The 21,767-nt window shown below is 53.6% G+C and overlaps 1 protein-coding gene across 1 annotated transcript; it reads right to left on the bottom strand.

The window, feature by feature from the left end:
* Positions 1 to 1,104: 1,104 nt before the first annotated feature.
* Positions 1,105 to 20,826, bottom strand: BPIFB3 (BPI fold containing family B member 3). Its single transcript, XM_031656029.1, has 16 exons — positions 20,763 to 20,826; positions 19,330 to 19,749; positions 18,175 to 18,331; positions 15,719 to 15,823; positions 15,144 to 15,284; positions 13,298 to 13,361; positions 11,440 to 11,500; positions 10,568 to 10,659; positions 10,271 to 10,450; positions 8,043 to 8,096; positions 5,977 to 6,147; positions 5,000 to 5,067; positions 3,703 to 3,745; positions 2,792 to 2,855; positions 2,160 to 2,236; positions 1,105 to 1,376 (listed from the first exon to the last, which is right to left on the bottom strand). The coding sequence occupies exons 1-16, from the start codon at positions 20,824 to 20,826 to the stop codon at positions 1,347 to 1,349; spliced, it is 1,791 nt and encodes a 596-aa protein (XP_031511889.1). The 3' UTR covers positions 1,105 to 1,346.
* Between the last annotated feature and the right edge of the window lie 941 nt (positions 20,827 to 21,767).

The raw sequence follows: 21,767 nt of genomic DNA, 5'->3' as shown, positions 1-21,767 counted from the left end.
GATGAAATGACTTGCCTGAAGCCACATGGCCAACCAGAAGCCAGGCTGGGATTTGAACATGGGCAGCTAACTCAAGCCATTGATTTAACCATGATGGGAATCAGTAGCACTGGAAGTGTCTGGAAATCAGACACAGGAAGATAAACCCGAGCATGTCACCCGGCACTGGCATGTAGCAGGCACCAATAAATGTAGGGTGGATGAATGAAAAGCAAGGAGGAGAAAAGGGAAAGAGGAAGGGAAGGAGGAAGGAAGAAGGGAGGAAGATGGCTGGCTGGCTGGATGGATGGATGGACGGATGGATGGATGGATGGATGGACAGACGGATGGATGGCTAGCTGGTCGGCTGAATGAATGAGTGGTGGACAAACCTTCAGATGAGCTCCAAGTCTACCCTATCACCTAGCCTCAAATCCTCTGAGCCAGTGATCGAAACTTGGTTGGCACTTCTTCACTCAGGCCATCCATAAGTGCCAACTTGGGGGCATTTTTCACCAAAGGGGCCCATCTTGAGCAGTGGGAAGAAGCCTAGGACCTAGAGGCAGGACCCTTATTCTCTCATCCCAACTCTGCTGTGTGTGGGTCGGGGCCAGCCAAGCCCTGCTCTGGCTTCAGTCTCCCCATCTGCACCAAGGGCGTTTGGCACAGCTCATCTGATGTGCAGCCAGTAGGGACCCCCTACCCCAACAGACCACAGGGCAAGAACAAGTCTCACTTATCCTTGCTTCCTGGGGTGCTAGTGCCTCTTCTCCCTGGAAAGCTCCTATTCTCCCTTCAAAATTCAGCTCAGATGTCACTCCTGATAAGCATCCCAAAGTCAGAAACAGAGAAAAACACAGACTCAGAGAGAGAGAGAGAGAGAGAAAGGTAAAAGTATTTAGAAAGAGAGAGAGAGATGGAGGTGGGAGGGAAGGGACAGAGAGGAAGGCAGAACAGGACACAGAGGCTGTCCAGGCCAACAAGGTCAGTTAGGGACTCAAAGCTACAATGTCAAGGCCCTGAGTCCCCTCACCTCCCAGAAGCTCCTACCTGGAGCTAAGGAGGGCACTGGAGGCAAAGGCCAAGGCAAGTCCTGTGTCACTGGGGAATAAACCAGCCAGGAGATACCGAGATAGAGGAGTCATTTATTGAAAGCTCAGGGCTTGCTACTGAGGTCCCAGAGCTCTCTCTGAGGCAATTCTATGATTACCCAGGCAGTTTCCACCTCAAACTTGGAGTAGTGCTGCAGGGCCAGAGGGCAATTTTACTGTCACCAACACCAGCTAGAGACTGGGAGGGAAATTGAGGCAGAGTGGACAGGTGGTCTCTAGTAGTCAACAGGGAGGGCTGGTGGCCATGTCTCAGCCTCAGGATGGCACAGTCAGCACAACAGCATTCTGTAAGGAAGAACCACTCTTGGTTACGCCCCTGAGTCTCTGCAATGCCCCACCCCTGCAGCCATCTTTACCCCCCTGCCCTGGGATTGGTGCTGTACCTGGAACACAGCAGGCACTCATTAAATGAATAAATTAATGATGAACAAATGACATCCAGTGTGGGACAGGCTCTGACTTGAGGACTTAATAGACTCAAGTTCAAGTGCCATTTCTGCTATTAATTTACTGTGTGATCTTGGGCCAGAAATCTGACCTAGTTCAGCCTTGGTCCTCATCTGAGAAATGGGTGCAGAACTCTCTGCTCTGCTCCCCTCCTAGAGCTATTCCACCACCCAGAGTTGTGCTGGTTTGAAAAGGATTGTGAGGCCATATCAATATTCCACAAGAAAAAATGTCATGATCCATTGGTCATATCTGCTGCAGACACAAGATAAGGGAGAGACAGCATATGTATTTGTTGCTGTTGGACCAGGGGAACTGTGATTCTGTGAGTAAATCTTAGGTTCCATTCTAGAGGCCAGACATGTGTCTGAATCCAATGGGAAAGAACTCCATGATTGATTGATGATGCCTGCCATGGGCAAGTAATGGGGGAGTGGTAGCACACACGTCATATATTTGCCATTCCTAAGTTAGGTAATTTGTAACTCACTGAGAAATTTAGAAAATGGGTCAGGGACAGACAAGAGGATGAAGCAAAGCATTCCCCTCATGAGTTTCAAGTAGGGCTTTCCAGAGACAAGCTTAAGGCCCATCTGCACCATATCTGCAGAGAAGACTCACCTCTATGATCTCCAGAACTGAACTGGAAAAACTGATGTTAAGAACCTTAGGCAGGGGAATTCCAACATCCAGGGCCACTGTGAAGAGAGAATCGTTGAAAACAAAGGTATGTTGGTGGGGAGGTCTTGGACTCTAGGGACCCTCGGACCCTGCTGACCCTATTCCATCACTTTCACTAGCCAGCCAGTTCTCTTCTCAGGGAATCAGCTTCTTATTGGCAAACTCCTACTTATCCTCCTACACCCAAACAAAAATGTCCCTATTCTGTATTGTGTCAGTGGTGCCCCTGTATCCAGCCTCCTAAAGGCTTCATCAATCCCTTACACACTCTGGGTCATCTATATTCTAATCATTTGTTTATATGATTATTTCCTACGAGACAGGGAGCTTAAGGGAGCTTAAGGCAGGACTGAGGTCAGATCAGCTCTTGAAGCCCATAGGCTGGCATGATGTAGGTGCTAATCAATGTTATTGAAATGGAAAAATTGGTGCCTCAGTATCTGCATCTTGCAAATGAGGACCGACCTCTCTCTGGCCTCAGTGCCCCCATCAGAACCATAAAGAGAGGCAACAGACTAGACAATCCCATATTTGGACACTCCATGTGTCCAAGAGAGCAAAAGCTGCCATACCGTTAAGCTTCGGTGCATACACTACCCGGACCACATGACTGAGCCATTCTTCTAAACGCGATTCCTGCAACAGAACACACAGGGTGGTGCAGGTGGTGCTCTGGGGTGTGGCCTTGCAGGCAGCAGCACCCCCTTCCCAGAGAGAGAAACCCAGGGACCCAGCCGCCTCAGCCTCCCCCAAGCCTGAGGCCACAGCTCCTGGCAGGCACAGGGCACTTGGGGGTGGCCTGGGCTGTCCACCAGCGATCCCGAAAGAGATTCTGTGATTTAGGCTGGCTTTACCCCAGGCCCCATGAGCTTGGAAGAAGTGCTTTCCTGTAAGAGTCTGTGGGGCCTGGAGGTAGGCAGTGCCTAAGAAAGAGGGAAGGAAGTGTGCCCAGCTCCAGTCTGTGGGGTCTGACCTTAGATTCCTGTCAGTTTAGGGACTCCAAGAATGTTCTAGAAACTGAGCCCATGGTGAAATTCCAGAGCCTCAGAACTCTGTAAGAAGCAGGAACCTCGGGGCTCTGTGACCTCTGAAATGGAACTTTCTGAGTTTGGGAAACTTATTACTTGGGTGAAGTTCCAGAATGATGGACCCTTGTGAGGTTCTAGACGTCCACAACTTTGTGAGGTTCCAAGACCATGGAAGATCATGAGATTCACTTTCCTAAGATGATCACTGTTTCTCTCTCTCTCTCTCTCTTCCCACTGCCCCCACTGCCCCCCACTCTCTCTCTCTCTCCCCACTGCCCCCACCCCCCCAACACACCCACACACGCCCTGATATTTGCCCACTCTGGCTTATTGGGGCAGAGCCCAATCCTGAGGTCAGCTCAGCCATACGGCCCATGACTCATGGCCACCCCCTTTCCACACCACACCTGAAGACTCTCACCACCTCCAAGCCCCTCACTCTCCCAGGAACTTACGTCAAAGGCATAGGTAAAGGAGGAGGCCACCTTGACACTGAGCCTGGTGGAGAGAAGAGAGATGCTGGGGCCCCCACTACCCCCAACCACCCCTGTCCCACCCCCAGCCTGCCCCACCATAGCTCTCAGGATCAGGAAACAGGGTTACAGGCCCAACACTCTCCCTCTATCCAGCCTTGACTTGGAGATTCAGTTTTCCTACCTGTAAAATGGACCCAAAGGGACCTAACCTCCCTTCTGAGGCATCATGACCACCACCTCTGGCCTTGGCGCCTTTGTCTGACTCCCGGCTATTTGACCCTGGGCAGATGGCTGAACCCTTCAGAAGAGTGGCCCTCCCCCAGACTGAGCACTGGACACAGAGTGCCTTGCATACAGCAGGTGTCCACTCAAGGCAGCAACTCACTGATGGATCATATCTGGCCCAAGCGCAGATTCAGGGCCATCTCTACTTCCTAAAAGGCGGACGCGTGAACTAGCATCAGGAAGTGGAGGTGCACCCAGGCAGCAGGCAAGGCCCTCCGTCAAAGTCCGCAATGAGGCAACAATGGAAGGCGGGGGCAGCAGTAGCCTGTTGTGGGGGCGCTAAGATGGAGTCAGAGGAGCAATGGGTGCCTGTGACACAGGACACCAGGTCTCAGCAATCTCCAGGAAAGTCCCTACTGCCAGGGGAGGGACAGACAGGCCGGGGCCCCACCGTGGTGACATCACCGAGGCCCAGACTGCAGACCTGCTCTAGGGACAGCCTGCTGTGTGAGCCTGGGCCAGCACAGTGCTTTGCCAACTATAAAGTACTGTGCATGTAGATGGTGCTTTGCAAACTGTAAAGTACTGTGCATGTAGATGAAGGACCATCATCTTGGTCATTATGATTATCATGATGGATGCCTAGTTACCACGAGGCTGAGGAGAGTAGAGAAGTAAGAAGTCCACATGAATAACAACGCACTTCCTGACACTCAAGGCCGGTTGTCTCTTGGTTAGCCTCTGGGGCTGATAACTCAGGAGTTTGGACTCCACATCCCGGCAGCAGCTTTATCTCCCAGAGGCAGGTTTTCAGCAGCAAGGGGTGCCGTGGAAGAAGCCCACTCGAGCCTGCTGCTCTGAGCCCCCGATTCCTTGTCTATAACATGGACTGACACTGTCTCCTCCCTGGCAGGTGCTGAAGGCAAGGAGGATGCTGGGAAAACACCTGGAACTTTGTTGATGCCCAAGAAATGGGAGGTGGATCCTGCCAGCCCCTAATTCTTGTTCCTAAAGACAAGAGCAAGATCCTGTCCCCAGGGTCCCACGTTACCGTTCCAGGCACAGGGAGATGTGCAGCTTGGTAGCCGAGGGAGTCAGCTGGGCACGCAGAGTCATGACCTGCATGGGCAAAGCAGGCAGAGGTCACCCGCAATCAGCAGAAGGAGCTTGAAGACAGGTCTGCCTCCATCCATCTGTTCGGTCTACTAACCTTACTGAGGCCCTACTGTGTGTCAGGGTCCGTGCTGAGCTCTGAGGAGGTAATTTGAAGGTTTTGCTGTTCTCTTGAACAGCAGAGAACCACAGTATTAAAATTGAGGGCAATTGGTATTGTAGGAGAGGAAGCTCTGGGGCTGCAGGGGCTTGGAGAGCCCCTCAAGCACGCCTGCTGTGCGGTGAGGGAAGGCCTCTCCAGTGAGGTAGCAGCTGAATCATGAAAGATGAGGAGCTAGTGGAGGGAAGGGGGAAATGGCACTCCAGGTGGTGGACCCAGCACAGACAAACCAGAGGCGGAGGACCTGGTAGACTTGAGTAGCTGAGGCTTAGGGGGCAAGGATGTGCAAGGCGAGGATGGGACAGGAGGACAATGAATGTCAGGCTCAGGTGTTTGGCCATGGGGAGCCAGGGCAGACGGTCCCGGGAGGGGCCTGCCTCCGTCCAGATGTGTGCAGAGGTAGGGTGGAGGAAGCCGACTAGAGAGGGAGGGTCAGAGGAAGCTGGAGCGTCATCAGGGAGATAGCTGGGCAGAGAGAGGCTGGGGAGATGGGGAGCAATGCCTGAGACCCCCAAGAAGCAGCGTGGGCGGCCCCAACAGGCCCAGGCAGACATGACGGGAGGGAGCAGGCAGGAACTGAGGCAGGGTCTTGGGGCTCAGCCCAGATGATGACAATGGTTGTTGGGGGGCTTCCTGTGCTGGGCTATGTGGGGCTCCCACCCTGAAATCGGGGGCGGCACCTCCACAGTCCTGGAGACGGTCAGCCCCATTCGGAACCCCAATGCCAGACCCCCACCTACCCCTTGACCACTCACCGAATTCAGCTCGAAGAGGGATTCAGGGGTCCCCTGAGGGACATAGAACAGCACATGGATGTTGGCTGGGAGGGAGACCAAGGCCTTCTTGTTGTTGAGTGTGACTGTGGGAGCTTCCTTCACCCGCAGGGACAGCAGGAGGTGCTGGTGCAGGGGCAACTTCCCCAGGGCCTAGAGAAATGCAGGGGCAGAACTCAGATGCCCCAGGACTACAGTCAGTCAGTCAGTCAGCAAACACTCACTGAGCACCTACCAGGCACCGGGCAACGTGCTGGGCAATGAGGTTGCAGCCTGAACAACACAGGCCTGGTCTCAGCCCCCACGAGGCTACACTCAGGGGTAGAGACACCAACCTGCGGGACTGCCACATCAGACTTCCGGTCTCACGCAGAGTCAGAATCCTCGCTGAGGCCACAGGCTCTGTGTCCTCCATCCCCCCTCCCCGCCTCTCCACTTCACCTGCTCCCCCCCCTGCATTCTCCCTCTAGACTCACTGGCCACGTGGCTGCTCCTCCAGCTGCCAGGGATGCTCCCGGCAGGCCCCAGGGCCTTTGCACTTGCTGCTCCCTCTGCCTGGAAATATCTTCCCAGAGAACTGCAAAGTTCCCTCACTCAAGTGTTACCTCCTCAGCGAGGCCTTGCTGGTGGTGTCTAAAAGCACCAGCCAGCACTCCTAAGCCACCTTCACCACTCCATGCCTTCCACCTTCTGACACTGTTTCTGTTTTTGTTTATTTGTGCACTGTCACCTCCAGCAGAATGGCAACCCCTCAAGTGCAGAAGCTTTTGTCTCCTTTCACTGTTTGCCCTCTGTGCAGCCCCAGCTGCAGGTATGCCCGTGTTCCATGGCAGGGCCTGTCACACAGTAGGTGCTCAGCGGATATTCGCTGACTGCCTAAATGAGTCACACGATCAGGAAATTCTGGGTCTCATGATTGCAACGTCATGAAACTAAGGAAATTACAGAACCACAGAAGCTTAGAACACATAATTACGTCCCTTGGGACGCTTACCTGCTGGAATTTGAGTCTAGGCTTCCTCAAGCCCAGAATCCCCAAGTGGCAGGATCATCAGGACCAGGAATGGCCTCATTCCACCCTCACATGCCACAGAATCTGAAGCCACATGGGGCTCTGAAGCTGCAAGGCCAGCAAATGGAGGCCAAAGGATTCAGCCTCCAGAGACTAGCCCTCCCCTGGAGGGGCAGGCCCCACTTGCTACATCTGGATACCCCTGCTTCAGTCATCTCTGCCTGCCCCATGTCCCTCTCCACTCCTGCTCTCTGCAGGTTCTTCTGAATGTCTGACTCCAATCGCATCCCTTCCACGAGGCTCCTATGCCCTTTAGCCAGGGGACTCTGGAAAGCCGAGGCCCCCACCTCATTCATCCAGACTGCTTTGAATCACCACCTTCAAGGACTCAGAGTTTGTCCTCTGTACCCCCAAAACCAGCTTCCATTTCCATCCTCTCTGGTGAGAGCCCAGGCCCCCAGGCCTCTTTCCAACCTGTTTCAGAATCTGCTGTGATGTAAGGACCTTGTAGTAGACATTTTACCTTCAGTACGAATTCCAGTTCTCACAGCTGGAAAGCGGCTGGTCCAGCCCCAATTGAAGGATGGGAAAGCTGAGGCCAGACCTTGAAGTCATGTATTCATGTCCACTAGGGAGACCCACCTGACCCTCTCCCTTTTCTTTCCTCTCCAAGACCAGTGCCCTGAGTCTTTTTTCTGGGGACATTGAAGACTAAGGTCAGGATGAAGTAAGCCAATTGGAGGAAGGGAGCTCAGTAACCTGAAAGGAATTTTGCCCTTGTGTGCTACAGAAACAATTTCCATAGGATAAATGCCCAGTTGATTTCTGGGGCAGTCAAACACTAATCCTTTACTCTCTAAGCAAAATCTGCTATCAGGAAAGGATGCTGTGTTAGCCATTCACACTTTAGTGTGAATTTGGACTCAATTGTTCAATTGCAGTTGCCTGGAGAGCTGTATTGAGAAGGATTCTGGAGCCCATTCATGGTCATCAGGAAAAAGCTACAATGATCAAAACCCATGAGAGGGTCACTCACCTCAGGGAGCAAAGCTACCAGGTCTGTAGTTGTCAGTGGGACATCGCTGGGAACCTGGACCCCCAATGGGAGAGAAAGTTGGTGAACACAGAGACAGAACAGGAATCCCTCGGCACACACAGAGCAGTTTTGTTCACCACTCTTCCCCCTACCCTGTCAATTTCATACACATATCACTACAAACACTCAAGTTTGTTCTAACAGCTAGCAATTATTGAGCACTTACTGCATGCTAGGCAGATGCTAGGGGCTCTGCACGCCTTTGCTCATTTCACCTTTACAACAGCTCAAAGAGGTGAGTGCTGCCATTGCCCCCATTTAACAGATGGAGACACTGAGGCTCTTGCCAAGGGTCACACAATTGGTAAGTGGTGACACCAGGATTTGAACGCAGGCAGGCTAACTTCAGAACCTTTTACTCACTCTGCCAGGGCTCATGATCTAAAGACCCAGAGATCTGACCCCAGATCTTTTTGCCTTTTACCCAAATAGTATTTTCAAAAACTATGAATTTGTCTCTAGTATTTATAAATCAGGAAGTTTTTATAAATCAGTATTTATAAATCAGTATGTAAATTTTTCAGTTTCTGGCTAAAGAGTTGGAAAATCTGGTCACGCTGAGCCTGTACCCCCTCCCCTTGCGTCAGCTGAGTGGCAATTGCCTGAGAAATGGGGCACAGGGCCCCCAGTTCACTACAGTCCCATCAGGCTGCTAATTGATGATGGCCCAGCCTCCGGGGGCCCTGATGTTTGAGACCCCCCCGCCCTGAACTACACATGCCCACTTCTCACAACCACCCTGTTCACACAGGATAAGCATACACGCAGCACCAGGACGAGGCCTCTGACATTCCTCTCTCTTGCCATGATGCTCATATGCACACACCCACGTCTGCAGGCCGCTCAGACAGGCATGTTCTTACACTCAGAGTCTCTGCCTGGCTATGACTGCTCCCATCCCCCAACTAGAAGACACCTTCCCCGCAGCTCAGGGTCCTGTTCCAGCCTCCCAGAGGCCTTCAGAGTGCTGTCTGGATCCCACTTGCAAGAAGTGAGTGACCAACCCCTGCTTCCTTGGGCCTGAGCTACAAGTGGGGAGCCCAGGCTGAGACCAAAATAAATGCCCCTGTATTTCTCCTGGGGTCTGGGTCTCTCCAGGATGTGGGAGGAATGAAATGACAGAATGGAAGTTGGGAGGTACTAGAAGCTACAGAACAAAAGTTCAGGTAACTCTTGGTACAATCCCTTAACCTGAGTTCGTCACTGCCTGCCTTTCTCTCTCTTTCTTTCTTCCTTCCCTTCTTTCTTCTTTTCTTTTCTTTTCTTTTCTTTCTTTCTTTTCTTTTCTTTCTTTTCTTTTCTTTTCTTTCTTCTTCTTTTCTTTCCTTCCTTCCTTCCTTTTTCTTTCTTCCTTTCTTCCTTTCTTTTTCTTCTTTCTTTTTTTCTCTTCCTTCCTTTCTTTCTTCCTTCCTTCCTTTTTTTCTTTCCTTCTTTCTTTCTTTCTTCTTTCTCTCTTTCTTTCTTTCTTCTTTTTTTTTTTCTGAGACAAGGTCTCATTCTGTGACCCAGACTGGAATGCAGTGGCACAAGCACAGCTCACTTCAGCCTTGACCTCCCAGGCTCACGTGATCCTCCCACCTCAGCCTCGTAAGTAACTGGGACCACAGGCATGCACCACCGTGCCTGGCTAATATTTGTATTTTGTGTAGAGATGGGGTGTCTCCTGGGCTCAAGTGATCCTCCCCCTATCAGCCTCCGGAAGTGCTAGGATTACAGGCATGAGCCACCCTGCCTAGTTTTCTTTTCTTCCACTCAAATCTGCTCTTGGCCCACTCAAATCTGCTCTTGAGAAAGCAGTGGAAATGTTAGTGGTTCACACTTTAGTGCTTAGACTGTAGAAAGGCTCATCTGATACAGGGACGGAAAGTGGGCTTCATTCCATATGCCAGTCCTGACCAATTGAAAGTGACCTCCTGGAGTGCCAAGTTGAGAAGGATTCAGAGGTCCCAGTCACGTTTAACCAGGTAGAGGACCACGATCGATTAGCAACGTCTCCCTTAAGTACAGGAGTGGACAACAGCAGTGTACACACTCTAAACGTGTTCAACTCCCTTTTATTATAGAGAAGAGGGCTCAGCAGGGCTGATCAGCGCGTAGGTCAGCACTAGCAATGCCAAGGCACAGCAGGGCAGGGACCCCCCATCCCATCCCCCAGGCACCACACTCACCAGCTCAGGGGTGATGTCCATGTCGAGGGCACCGTTGGTCTGCAGGAGTCCAAACATGGTGTTGAAGAGGTACAGTGGCACTGTCACCTGGGATGTGTGGTCCTCCTTGGGGGGCACCTTGGCTGGGGCAGGGGACTTGGGGAAGTCAATGATGTCACCAGCTACACTCTTCACGATAGGCTGCAGGGGCAGGAAACAGGGCCGAGGAGGGTCTTGAGGTACTCACCCACCCGCCTGAACCCGACATCCCCTATCTAGCCTCCCCCAGCAGCAGGAGAGGCCCCTCTGGTTACTCACGTTGATGTCCAGTTCTATGTACTGGTTGGAGATGAGAGGCAGTGTGGCCAGAGAGAATTCCAGGGACCCAAGAGCCCCAAGGGGCACCAAGCCTGCATGGGAAAGGGAGGGGTGAGAACGACCCCATAAGCCCGATTCCCAATCCTAATAGCCCCTATTTCCATTTACTGATGTCTGCTGAGTGCCTAGCACTCTGCTAAGCATTCACTTGGCCGCGACTTCATCCCCATTTTACAGATGTGGAAATTGAGGTTCAGACAGGGGAAGTCACCAGGCCAAGGCCACACAGTCACAGCATTCAAAACCAGGATTCCTGTTTTCCAGAGTTGGTGCCACTAACACACTGCCACCCTGCCTCTCTTACATAACACCACCTACAGAGACATACCGGCCCCAGGTTTTCTATTCTTTTCCTGGTTGTGCCTTTTTATATTTTCCCAAACCCATTTTATGAACACCGAAGGCACTAGTGTCTCCATGAGGCACAGAGAGACTGGGGTCTGCTGGGGCTGCGGGGCCTTGGGTTCCGTACTTGAGCTCTCTGGGCCTCGGTCATCTAGTCTGATCAGGTAGTCATCATATCTTCCCCCTGTTTCTGACAGTGCCAAGCACACACTAGGTGCTCAATAAATGTTGGTCTGCAGCACCCAACATAGAGCGAACCGATGGTTCTGGGTCTGCAGTCCCTGCTAGGTGGCCTCAGCCCAGGCCTCCTCCATGAGGCTCCTCAAAGGGGCAGCCTGTCAGTGTGAGGAGGAACTGAAGGACCCCGAGATCCTGCCCCTTTCGGCTCCCCTTAGTACCCTACCCCATTGGGGTCGTACAGAGAGGGGTAGAAGGGGCAAAGAGGAGGGCGTTGCGCCCTAACTTACCCAGCACAGCCCCCAGGAGCTCATTCACCACGCCCAGCACACTGTCCACCACGGGGCACAGCTGTGTCAGAGAGACGGATGTTACAGGGCAAAGAAGAGCTCGCTGCGAGGACATCTGCATGTTCTTTAAATGCTTTGCTATCTGGTGCTACGTGGTGCTGGGGACCAAGGCAGAAGGCAGAGACAGACAGGAGACACACAGGTGGGAGGCAGGGGAGGGGCTGGAGCCTGAGGTGTCAGAGGGTTGAGTGGGCCCCCAAGCTGTCTTTCCTTGGTTACAAGAGCCCCATTAGAAAACCCCCAAAGGTGGCTGGGGGACCATGGGAGACACGTTTCAGAGGCTGGTTTGGGCATGCGGACAAGGCCTTCACCTGAGGAGGCAAAAGTGGCTTTGGTTCCCCATAAAGTCACAGGCCATCCCCTGCCATCCTATGTGGGCACTGGGAAGCCTAGGATCAAGACCCCACAGCGGGGCACCTCCTCGCCTCCACCCAGAGAGTCAGGCCTGGATCTGGGGTGTCCATCCAGCATATCACCACGTGTTCATTCCTAAGCCCTGTGCTAGGAGAACAGGGAGCAAGCGGTTTGACTTTCAGAATCCAAGTCTGGGAATCACAGAGCCTGAGTCCCATAGCCCACTGGAGTGGGAGCCTCAGAGAGGACCATTCCAGCCCTTCATCCTCCAACTGAGGCCAGAGAAGAAGGTGACCTGTCCAAGGTCACAGCTGTTTTCAGAGAAACAAAAGAGGGCTGTTGCATGTCAAGTGGGGGCCCCGAACTCCAGAACTTCTGAGGTCAGGCAAGTCACAGAAATGAGAGGAGACGAGAGGGACTCTGCTGGGGGTGGAGAAAGCAAACCCTCTGCGCACCAGACGGGAGGTACCAGAGATACTTCCCACTTACAGGAGGGAGGTATTCGGCAGCCAGGCTGACCGATTGCACAATAGAAGCCACAAATCTGGACTGTTACGAGAAATCTTCAATGCTAAATGTGGGCAATGAATGCTCATTTTCAAAACCTCTTTGTGTCACACAAAACCTAGCTGCTGGCCAACTGCCCCAGAGACTAAGTTAGGGGCTGCAATTGAAATGCACCCTCACGCCCTGGGGGAAACTTGCCTGACATGGTCCTGCCTAGGGGCCCCTCCTCCTGCTAAGCTTCTTTTCCAAACTGGCTTCCTCAAGCCCAGGGCAGTTTTGCCAACCCTAGGCTCCCATTCCTCTGCCGCCCCCACCGGCGTTCACAAGTACGCACAGGGAGAGCCAGCCAGGCGGTGGGGCCAGGAGGCCTGACTGCCCTTTGCTGTGTATGTGGCCCTCCCCTCTCCCTCGGTGATATGGGGCTTGGGCCAGACCAGCTCTCTTGGGTGTGGAAACCAGGATGGTCTGGGGCAGGCCATGGACAGACATCCTTTAATCTTCATATGTTTATATATGATGTATGAATATAGGTACATGTTTTTCTAGACATGATTGCCAAACACAGGGCTCAGTTTAAAACCATCAAGTGATTCAATTTGCATTTCAAGCTAATTTAAAGAAAAACATAAAGTAAGTACTAACACAAATGGCAGAAACAAAGCAGGGGGTAAGAAGGAGCCTCCGATTTGGGAGCAGGGGACCCAGGCCACCTGGAGCCACACACTCGGGCTTGAGGATCTGAAAGGATCGTGTCATCCACCCCCAGACTAGCAGGCGCGCCAGGAAGGCCGGTCAGCAGGCCCGGATGGGATTACCTGGTGGGTGTGGAAGGGAAGTACAGCCTAATCCCACCTGGCACCCAACTTTACCCAAAACTGGGGGAGAAAGAGGCCCAGTCCAGGGAGAGGGCATGCTGGCCCACGGCCCCCACACTCACCAGTCCCGGAAGCACCTTGAAAAGCATCTGTTCCACGACTCCAAAGAGTGGCGTGGGCAGCAGTCTGAGCAGAGGGAGACACGTGTGGGTGCGGCTGCCAGGTGGACGGTTCCGCCTGGATGACATGGTCGGGGGGACACTAGGGGCTCTGGATTTCTCCTGTCTCTTCTCTTGGGGATGGTGTTGGCTGAGGCTTTGGAGACCTGAGTTAAATCCTGGCTCCACCTCCCCAGGGGACCCAGGGAATGGCTTCATTTTCCCCAACTGTACAGTGCCCACCTTAGAGAGTTGCTGCTGCCTGGGTTATGGGAGTGTGTATGTGGCTGGTGTACAATCTGTGCTTGACAAATGTCTGTCTCCTTTGTCCCTCTAATATTTGTAAACAAGAGACACTCAGGCCTAGGACAATGATTGCTATTGAGCTCCCTGAGTGCAGGTTCAACAAGTATTTGTTAGATTAATAAATGAATGAATGAATGACACCTGAGGATAAGTGCATGTAGATGGGCTCAGGTCTGTTTGGAGACCATGGGGGTGCAGGGTGGCAACCACAGAGCCCCAACCACAGGACACCAACACTGTCCTGGGCTCCACTCCTCCCCAGGCCCCCTCTATCCCGGAGGAGCAGGACAGAACCACTGGAATTTAAGGAGCCCAAAGCCCTTGCCTGGAATCCCATTCTTAGGGCCCTTGTGGAGACAGGAGCAAGCTGTTAGCTAATGCAGAACCGCCTGATGACCCCTCCCTGCTCAGAGTTACCCAACAAAGATGGGGCAGGAGCTGGGATTGGGCCTGGAAGGTGGACACAGAACAGTAGACACTAGTGGGAGGCAGCTGTGGCCTGGCTCAGAGTGCTGACAGAGGCCTTGGACCCAGCCAGAGAGCAGTCCCTCTCCACCCCCGCCAGATCTGTACGTGTGATCCTGGGCAAGGAGACCTCTGGGCCTCCATGGTCCCATGAAAGTGATGATTCAGAGGCCAGGCATGGTGGCTCACACCTGTAATCCCAGCACTTTGTGAGGCCAACGCGGGCGGATCACTTGAGGTCAGGAGTTCAAGACCAGCCTGGCCAACATAGTGAAACCCTGTCTCTATTAAAAATACAAAAATTAGCATGGTGGCGGGCGCCTGTAATCCCAGCTACTCAGGAGGCTGAGGCAAGAATAGCATGAACCCGGGAGGCACAGGTTGCAGTGAGCTGAGATGGCACCACTGCACTCCAGCCCGGGTGACAGAGTGAGACTCCTTCTCAAAAAAAAAAAAAAAAAAAATTGTGATGATTCAACAAGGTGTACGGAGGGCCACCTGATTCAACAAGGTGTAGGGAGGGCCACCTGGCCAGCCCCTGGGAAGAGATGATGTCATAGCGCCTTCCGAATCATCAAATCCAGCTCCACATATACAGATGGGGACATGAAGGCCCAGAATGGGGAGATGGGGAGTGGGTCTCCCTGAAGTCACATAGCAAGTCAGAGGCAGAGTTGGGCCTCTCATGTGCTGAGAGCAGGGGTTGAAATCCCGCAGATGGAGGGATCCCAGCAGACCCTGGGCCCGTTCTGGAGGAGAGGGGACGGCAGGATCCGGTGAACCAGAATAGGGGAATGCCCAGGAGTGGGTGGCGCAAGCTATGGATTAAGCCGAAGTCCCTGTCGGTGGTGGGACTCAATCTGTCGGTCTGTGGAGCGGGTTGAAACCGGTGGGCAGGGCAGGCAGGGGTAGGATGAGTTCAGGTCCACGCAGCTGGCAGCTCCAGGGAGACCCGGGAGACGCCCAGATGAGTGCGAGATGATCCCGAGCGGGTCGGGGTTGCAGGCTGGAGCCTGCAGACTGGAACCTGCAGACTCACCCCGAGAACAGGCTGATGTGGCCCAGGAGCGTGCTGCAGCGCTTGAGGATAAGGATGGGCGTGCCCCGCGAGCTCACACCCAGTGCCACCCGCGACGTCACGTTCACCTCGGCAGCCAGCTGCAGAAGGCCCCCAAGGGGGCTGCAAGAAAGGACGCTGGGCGCTTGGCCAGGCAGCCAGGCCCAACCCTTGGCCCCGCCCACCGGGGTCGGCTGGGTCCTGAGCAGAGGCGGGTTGAGGGTGGCCCTGCCAGTGCCCTAGGCACCGCATCCCCTTCTCAGCCTCTGCCTCCCAGCCCCATTTTGCACTTCCCTGCGCCCTCTTCCCCCATCCTCTCCGGTGAGCCTGGGCAGTGGGGTCCGGGTCTGGAGGAAGAGGGAAATGGAAGTCCCTGGGGAAGGGCAATGGCATAGGATCCAGGGGGGAAACAGTAGGATTGAGAGTCCCTTGGGGAGGAAATAGGGTGAAAGGAAATGGGGGATACAGGGGGAGGGAGTTGGGGGACAGCAGAGTAGGAGTCTCCAACAGGGCAGGGGGTGGAAGCAGGACGGTAGAGGTCCCCAGGGCACACTCACCCAGAGCAATGCATGCCCACTTTGGTGTGCAGGTTCAGCTGCACCCCAAACCCCGGCAGCAGCTTCAGCAACTCCTTCGGCAGCGTGAGCTCCTCAATCTTCAGACTGGGATGGGAGTCAGGGAGAGGGCTGCCCACTCCCAGACACCCCCCAGTGCCTCCACCATCCCAGACCAGGCGGCGCCCAGAGTGGCTCTTGGTGGTGTTCCCTATCTCACCTCAAACCCACAGAGCCAGCTGTGAGCCCTTGGCCCATCACTTAATCTCTCTGGGCCTCAGTCTTCTTATCTGTAAAGTGGGGCGATACTAGTTCCTACCTCGTAGATGTGTTGCAAAGACAAGTGAGATAATTCGAGTGCAGAACCTGGTACAGTGTGTGCTCAACAAATGTCCTATCATCATCACCGCTGGAGGCTCAAGGAATTAAAGCTTTTCCCCACTCCATCCCCACAGTCTCAGCCCTGGTTTGGTTTCTGGCCTTGACATTGCGCCCCACTATACCCCCACACACTCACAAATGCAACCCACGTGGGTTCTGAGACACAGCCCCTCACAAGTCATTACTCTCTGTCTTCTGGGTCTTTGCCCAGGCTGTTCCCTCTGTCTGGAACACCCTTCCCTTGACCCTCCTTCCACTCTGCATCCCTCTTCAGCTTGCTGACTCCTCCCAGTTCACATGCACTCCTCCAGGAAGCCTTCCACCCTGGTTTTCTGCCTCAGGCAGATGCCCTCTGAGCACCTGTCCCACCCTGCCTGGGCTGCCTCCATCACTGCCCTGAGCCCATGGGATCTTCACTGTCAGACTCCACCACCTATGAGAAGCTCTTCGAGGCATGAACAATGCCAGGTTCATGTCTGAGACTCCAGCCTCACTGAGAGGGCAGATTTCACAGGGGAGGGAGAGTGAATATTGTATCAATAATAATAATAATAATAATAATAATATCTATCCAGCACTTACTGTGTGCCCGGCTCTCTTTTAGCTGCTTGGCACAGATTGACTCACTGTCCTGGCAACCACCCCATGAGTAGCTGCTAATACTGCAGCCAGTAAAAGGCAGATGGTTCAAACCCCAGCTCTGCCACTAGCTGACTGGATGGGCTTGGGTGAGTCACAGTGCTGCTGTGCCTCAGTTTCCCCATCTGTAAAATGGGGACATTGACAACACCTACCACAGAATGACACACAGCAAACCTCAAGCAACATCAGCATTTACCAGCCCGCTTTCCGGACATTATGTTCCGTTTAGGGAAGTGAACACCCATCCGCTCCCAGCACCCCATTGCCTCCTGTCCAGTGACTCTTCTCCATACGCTGGGCTTCAGCCTCGCCTGGGCCCTGTCGTTTGACCTTCCTCTAATTCGCCCACCAGCCACAGACTGGTTTCCCCTGGACTTGACCAGGCAGTGTGGGCTGCGATGAAACACACAGACACATTCCCCTCTCCTCCCCTAGCTGGGTGAGCTTGGGCAGGTCACTTCACTGCCGGGAGCCTCTTATCTCCTCAGATGTTAAATGCAGTTCATAATAGTCCTACCTTTGGGCTCAGTGAGATGATTCATTTACAATGCACAGTGCTAGACACACAGAAAAGCCTGAATAGGTGGTCATTGAGTTAGCACATATTAGGTATAATGTGATGCTCTTCATTCATTCATTCAAAAACACTTTTTGAGCCTGGGCACAGTGGCTCACACCTGTAATCCCAGCATTTTGGGAGGCCGAGGCGGGCAGATCATCTGAAGTCAGGAGTTCAAGACCACCCTAGCCTACATGGTGTAACTCCATCTCTACTAAAACCAGAAAAATTACCCAGTCATGGTGGTGGGCGCCTGTAATCCCCGCTACTCGGGAGGCTGAGGCAGGAGAATCACTTGAACCTGGGAAGCGGAGGTTGCAGTGAGCCAAGATCACGCCACTGCACTCCAGCCTGGGCAACAAAGCAAGACTCTGTCTCAAAAAAAAAAAAAACAAAAAACTTTTTGAGCATCCACTGTGTCCCTATTTATGATCCCGGGGACACAGTGGCGAACAAGTCAGACAAAAATCCTACCCCTCCTATAATCTAGCAAAGGAGACATAAAACAAACCTGTAAAATGTATGGTGGGGATAAGAAAGGGCTAATCGGTGCAGAGCTTTTTTGAGCGGACATCTGGAGGAGGTGAGAAAGGGAGCCATGCAGATAGCTAGATAGCCCAGAGAGACTAAGCAACTTGCCCAAGGTCACACAGTGAGTAACTAGTGTTGACCCAGAGCTGGAACCCTCAACCACAGTGGCCTTCTGCTGTTCTTGTCCTGCCAGGCATGCAGTAGAGTCATCATTTTTAGACCTGGATCACGACCCTCCCACACCACCCTCACTGCCTATCAGACAAAATAAAAAGAGTCAATCTCTCCTCAGTTCCCGGAAACAAAGCCAAGTCTTCCTGTAGCGCATGCAGCAGGTGGGACTCACCCAGAGAGCTCCTCCACAACGCCAAAAACCCCTCCGTGGCCCAGCAAGCCGCCTCCTCCAAGCAGCCCTCCTGAGCCCAGGAGGCCCTGGTTCACGGCTGTGACCGATCCCAGCACATTCTGCAGAATGGGCCCCCCAACCAGTGAGTTCTGGATGGCTGCAGAGAGAGTGGAAGTAGGAAGGTACTAGAAACTGCAACCTCACCCCCAGGACCATGGCAGCTGCCTCCTTCCTCTGAGATTGAGTAGGCTTCTTTTTTAAAACGGAATTAACCCAGCGGTTACACTCAACTGGTGGAACCCACTAAGCCATAACAGCCTCTTACTCCCGCTACAGGGCCTGTGGCCACCCTCCCTGCCTGGCACATGGGAGGTATCCAGTAAGTGTTTGGAGAATGAATGAGCAAATCTCATGACAATCCCTTCATTTTACCAGTAGGGAAACTAAGGCTCAGAGAAGGGCAGAGACTTGCCCAAAGTCACACAGCAAATTGGGTTGGGGTCAGTAGTGTAACTTGGGCTCCTGGTCCTGGACTGCCCTGCCCTGCAGCACTGTAAGGGAGGGCAAAGAAGGGGGAGCTTGTAGCCACCAGGGCTCAATTGAGCTGGAGGAGATGGACCCTGCTCCTCTCTTGGGCACTCCAGGCCTGACTCAGTGCAGATTGTGGGAAGGGCAGGATGGAGGAACAGCCCTGTAGAAGTAGGGGCAGGCCAGGGGCCTCCCTGAAGCATTTCCTGCTCATGACCCATCTACTCCATCCCTGAGACTGTCACCACGGGCCACTGGGCTCTGTAGCACCAAATGCCAAGTACAGTTCCTCTACCCTAGTAATGTGAGGCAGACACTGGCCCAGCTAGTGCCCTCCTCTCGACCTTCTCAATCTCACCCTGTCCCTGTCCCTGAGCCACATGCAGTCCCCACACAGCCTCAGCTCATATCACCCAGTCCACCTCCCAGAAGAGGGAATTCATCACCCATTCCAGCCTGCAAGGGAAACGTTCACTCCTGCACAGCTACTCCCAGGAGAATGTGCTCTCTAAGCAGCTGGGAATCACAGCCTGCTCTTATCTGCTCTTAAAACAGATGCTCTGAGCACATAGATTGAGTCGTTGACATTGCCGCAGCCCCCTCACAGACTGCCCACCTGGGGCTCACCTTTGCCGAGCTCATCCTTGTCAATCCGAGCGAACGTGCCCACCGTCTCTAGCAGCCCCTGGCATGGAGTCGCCAGGCCCCAGAGCAGAAGCAGGGACCACAGGCCCAGCATGGCTGGCTGCACGCCTGTGAGGAGCAGAAGCAGGAACTCTGAGACCCTCCTCCTGCTCCAGCCTTTCCCCTCTCTGTTCCCATTGTCAGCCTTCCTCCTCCCTGCCCACCTGGCACAGCCCAAATCCAGCTTCACTCCCAGGAAAGCCTTCTCCTCCCAAATGTAAGCAGGGCCAACACGCAGGTGGCATGGTGCAGCTGCCAATGCACTCAAATCTCCAAGGCACTTTCCAAGCCTCTCCCTTGTTGGGTTCCATTTCTCAGATGGGAAAACTGAGACTGAAAGGGATAGGAGACTAGACCAAAGAACTAATCAGAGACACAGTCAGAATTCAAGCCTGAGTCCATCTGACAGAAAAGTCTTAGTCCTCAGTGGCCCAGTGAGCCTGGCCGGGTGTCTGGAGTGACAGCTGTAGACAGAGGGGCTTCCCCTTCAGGACAGCAGGGTGAGAGCTTTGTTTCCAGGACCTGCTTCCCACTGGCTCATGAGGCTGTTTCAGAAGGTCTAGCTGATTGGGGACACCCAACACTTAGACTTAACATGTCCTGTCTTTCTCCTTCCCCCACCTCCATCCCAAATCTTGTTGAAGAAGGGAATGGGGTGGCCGGTGGGGGCATGGCTAATCTGCTAATTTCAGAGAGTGGGATTTTTCTTTAAGGAGTTCCTTATTTGCCCACCCAATCACATATCCATCTATGCCTACCCGTCACTCCTGCTTAAACCCTTCAGTGGCTCCGCATTGCCCTGGATTGAAACCCAGGCTTCTTGCCATTACCCACAAAATCCCTGCCTGCCTCTTTGATCTCGTTGAGCTTGAACATGCCAGGCCCCTTCCCACTCCAGGGCCTTTGCACATGCGGTTCCTTGTTAAGAAGTTTCCTCCCCTGTTCTTTGCATGGCTGACTCCTTATCATTTAGGTTCCAGATAAACATTGCGTCCCTGGAGAGGCATCCCTCCTTCACTTTGTCTGAAGAAATCCATCTGTCACTAAACATCACCCAGAATATTTATTTTAAGGTGCTGATCTCCATTTGCAGTTTTGCATCTGTTTGTGTCCTCGTTTCTCTTCCCTGTAAACTCCATGAAGGCAGGGACCTTGTCTAAGGCCTCTGCGTGTGGTTGTGTGTCAGAAGGGGGTCCCTGCTGAGGAGGCAGCAGATAGACATTCAGCAGCATGTCACTGGCCAGGAGAAACATGGGCGCTCCTGGAACTCTCTCCATACACAGGGATCACAGCCCACCCCTCCGGCTATGAATGTATACAAGTCTTTGCCTCTCTCTCGGCCCCAGATCTGGAACATGGTTTTTCTCTTCACCCACCCTCTTGGTACCCTCCTAGGGTGAGTTCCTCCTCAGGTGAGCTCTTTCCGTGCCCATCAGTCATACGGGAGGGCAGAAGGTGGTGGGGTCAATGGCTGGGCAGCAGGACGAGCCCAGGGCTGCCTCAAGCTGTCTTACCCTTGCTCCTGCAGCTCCACAAGGGGTGGATGGGGGCTCCCGGCCTCCTGTCAGTTCCTCCACCCACCCGAGCTGAGGGGTGGCCCTTATATGCCCACGCGGCTCTGAGGACACAAAAGGGCCACGGCCGCCAGAAACCCATCAATATGTCATGTCAGAAGCAAATTGCGGTTTTCCCCGAGGGCCTGGGCTAAGCCTTCCTGCTTAGAGGAGAGTAAGGGGACTGGGGTCGGTGCCCAGGAGTGGGAGTGAAGGCTTGGGGACTGCACAGGCAGCCACCTCCCTCAGAGCCAGGGGTGAGGTGTGGGGCCCTGCCACCTACCCGTTCAGCCATCTCTTGGGCTCCCTCCAAGGCTCCCCAAGAGCCATTCCAGTGGCACAGAATCCACCCTGCCTACCCCCTACCCTTCCTCAGCCAGCAAAGGCCTAGGGAGGGAAGGAAGGGACCTAAAGCTGCTGGGTCTTCTACCTTCCACCACCCCCACCCCAGGCCTCACATGGAAAGGGCTGTGGGCCTGGAGACAGGGACTCTGGGCACACTTGGGGGAGGGGCATCAACTCCACCCCCACCTACCAAGGCTCGGTATTCCCAGAATTCCAGAGCTTTGTCCCCTTTCCGAGGCTGGTCCAGATGACAGCAACGAGGAATGCACGCATTCATTCAGTCCACTGCAGGCGTTTGTGAGGCACCCACTGTCTGCTAGATGTTGGGGAGATCGCAGTAAATAAAAGAAACAAACTCCGCTGCCCGAAGGAGCCAGGATTCCATTCCAGTGGAAATGCAATGCAATTTAAAACTTTCTCGTAGCCACATTCTTTGAAAGGTAAAAAGAAACAGGTGAAATTAATTATAATAGTCTAGTTACC

Source organism: Papio anubis, chromosome 16 (assembly GCF_008728515.1).
Source record: "Papio anubis isolate 15944 chromosome 16, Panubis1.0, whole genome shotgun sequence".
Classification (NCBI taxonomy): Eukaryota; Metazoa; Chordata; class Mammalia; order Primates; family Cercopithecidae; genus Papio; species Papio anubis.
This window is presented reverse-complemented; position numbering and strand designations above follow the sequence as displayed.

What these genes read in the sequence shown, in the direction of transcription:
- BPIFB3 (XM_031656029.1), bottom strand. Translation starts at nt 20,826, where the DNA reads ATGACTGATGGGCACGGAAAGAGCTCACCTGAGGAGGAACTCACCCTA. An exon ending in TCAAGGTGCTTCCGGGACTG is followed by an intron (nt 11,501 to 13,297) that starts GTGAGTGTGGGG and finishes TCTCTGACACAG; the next exon opens with CTGTGCCCCGTGGTGGACAG. An exon ending in ACATAGAACTGGACATCAAC is followed by an intron (nt 10,451 to 10,567) that starts GTGAGTAACCAG and finishes CTGCCCCTGCAG; the next exon opens with CCTATCGTGAAGAGTGTAGC.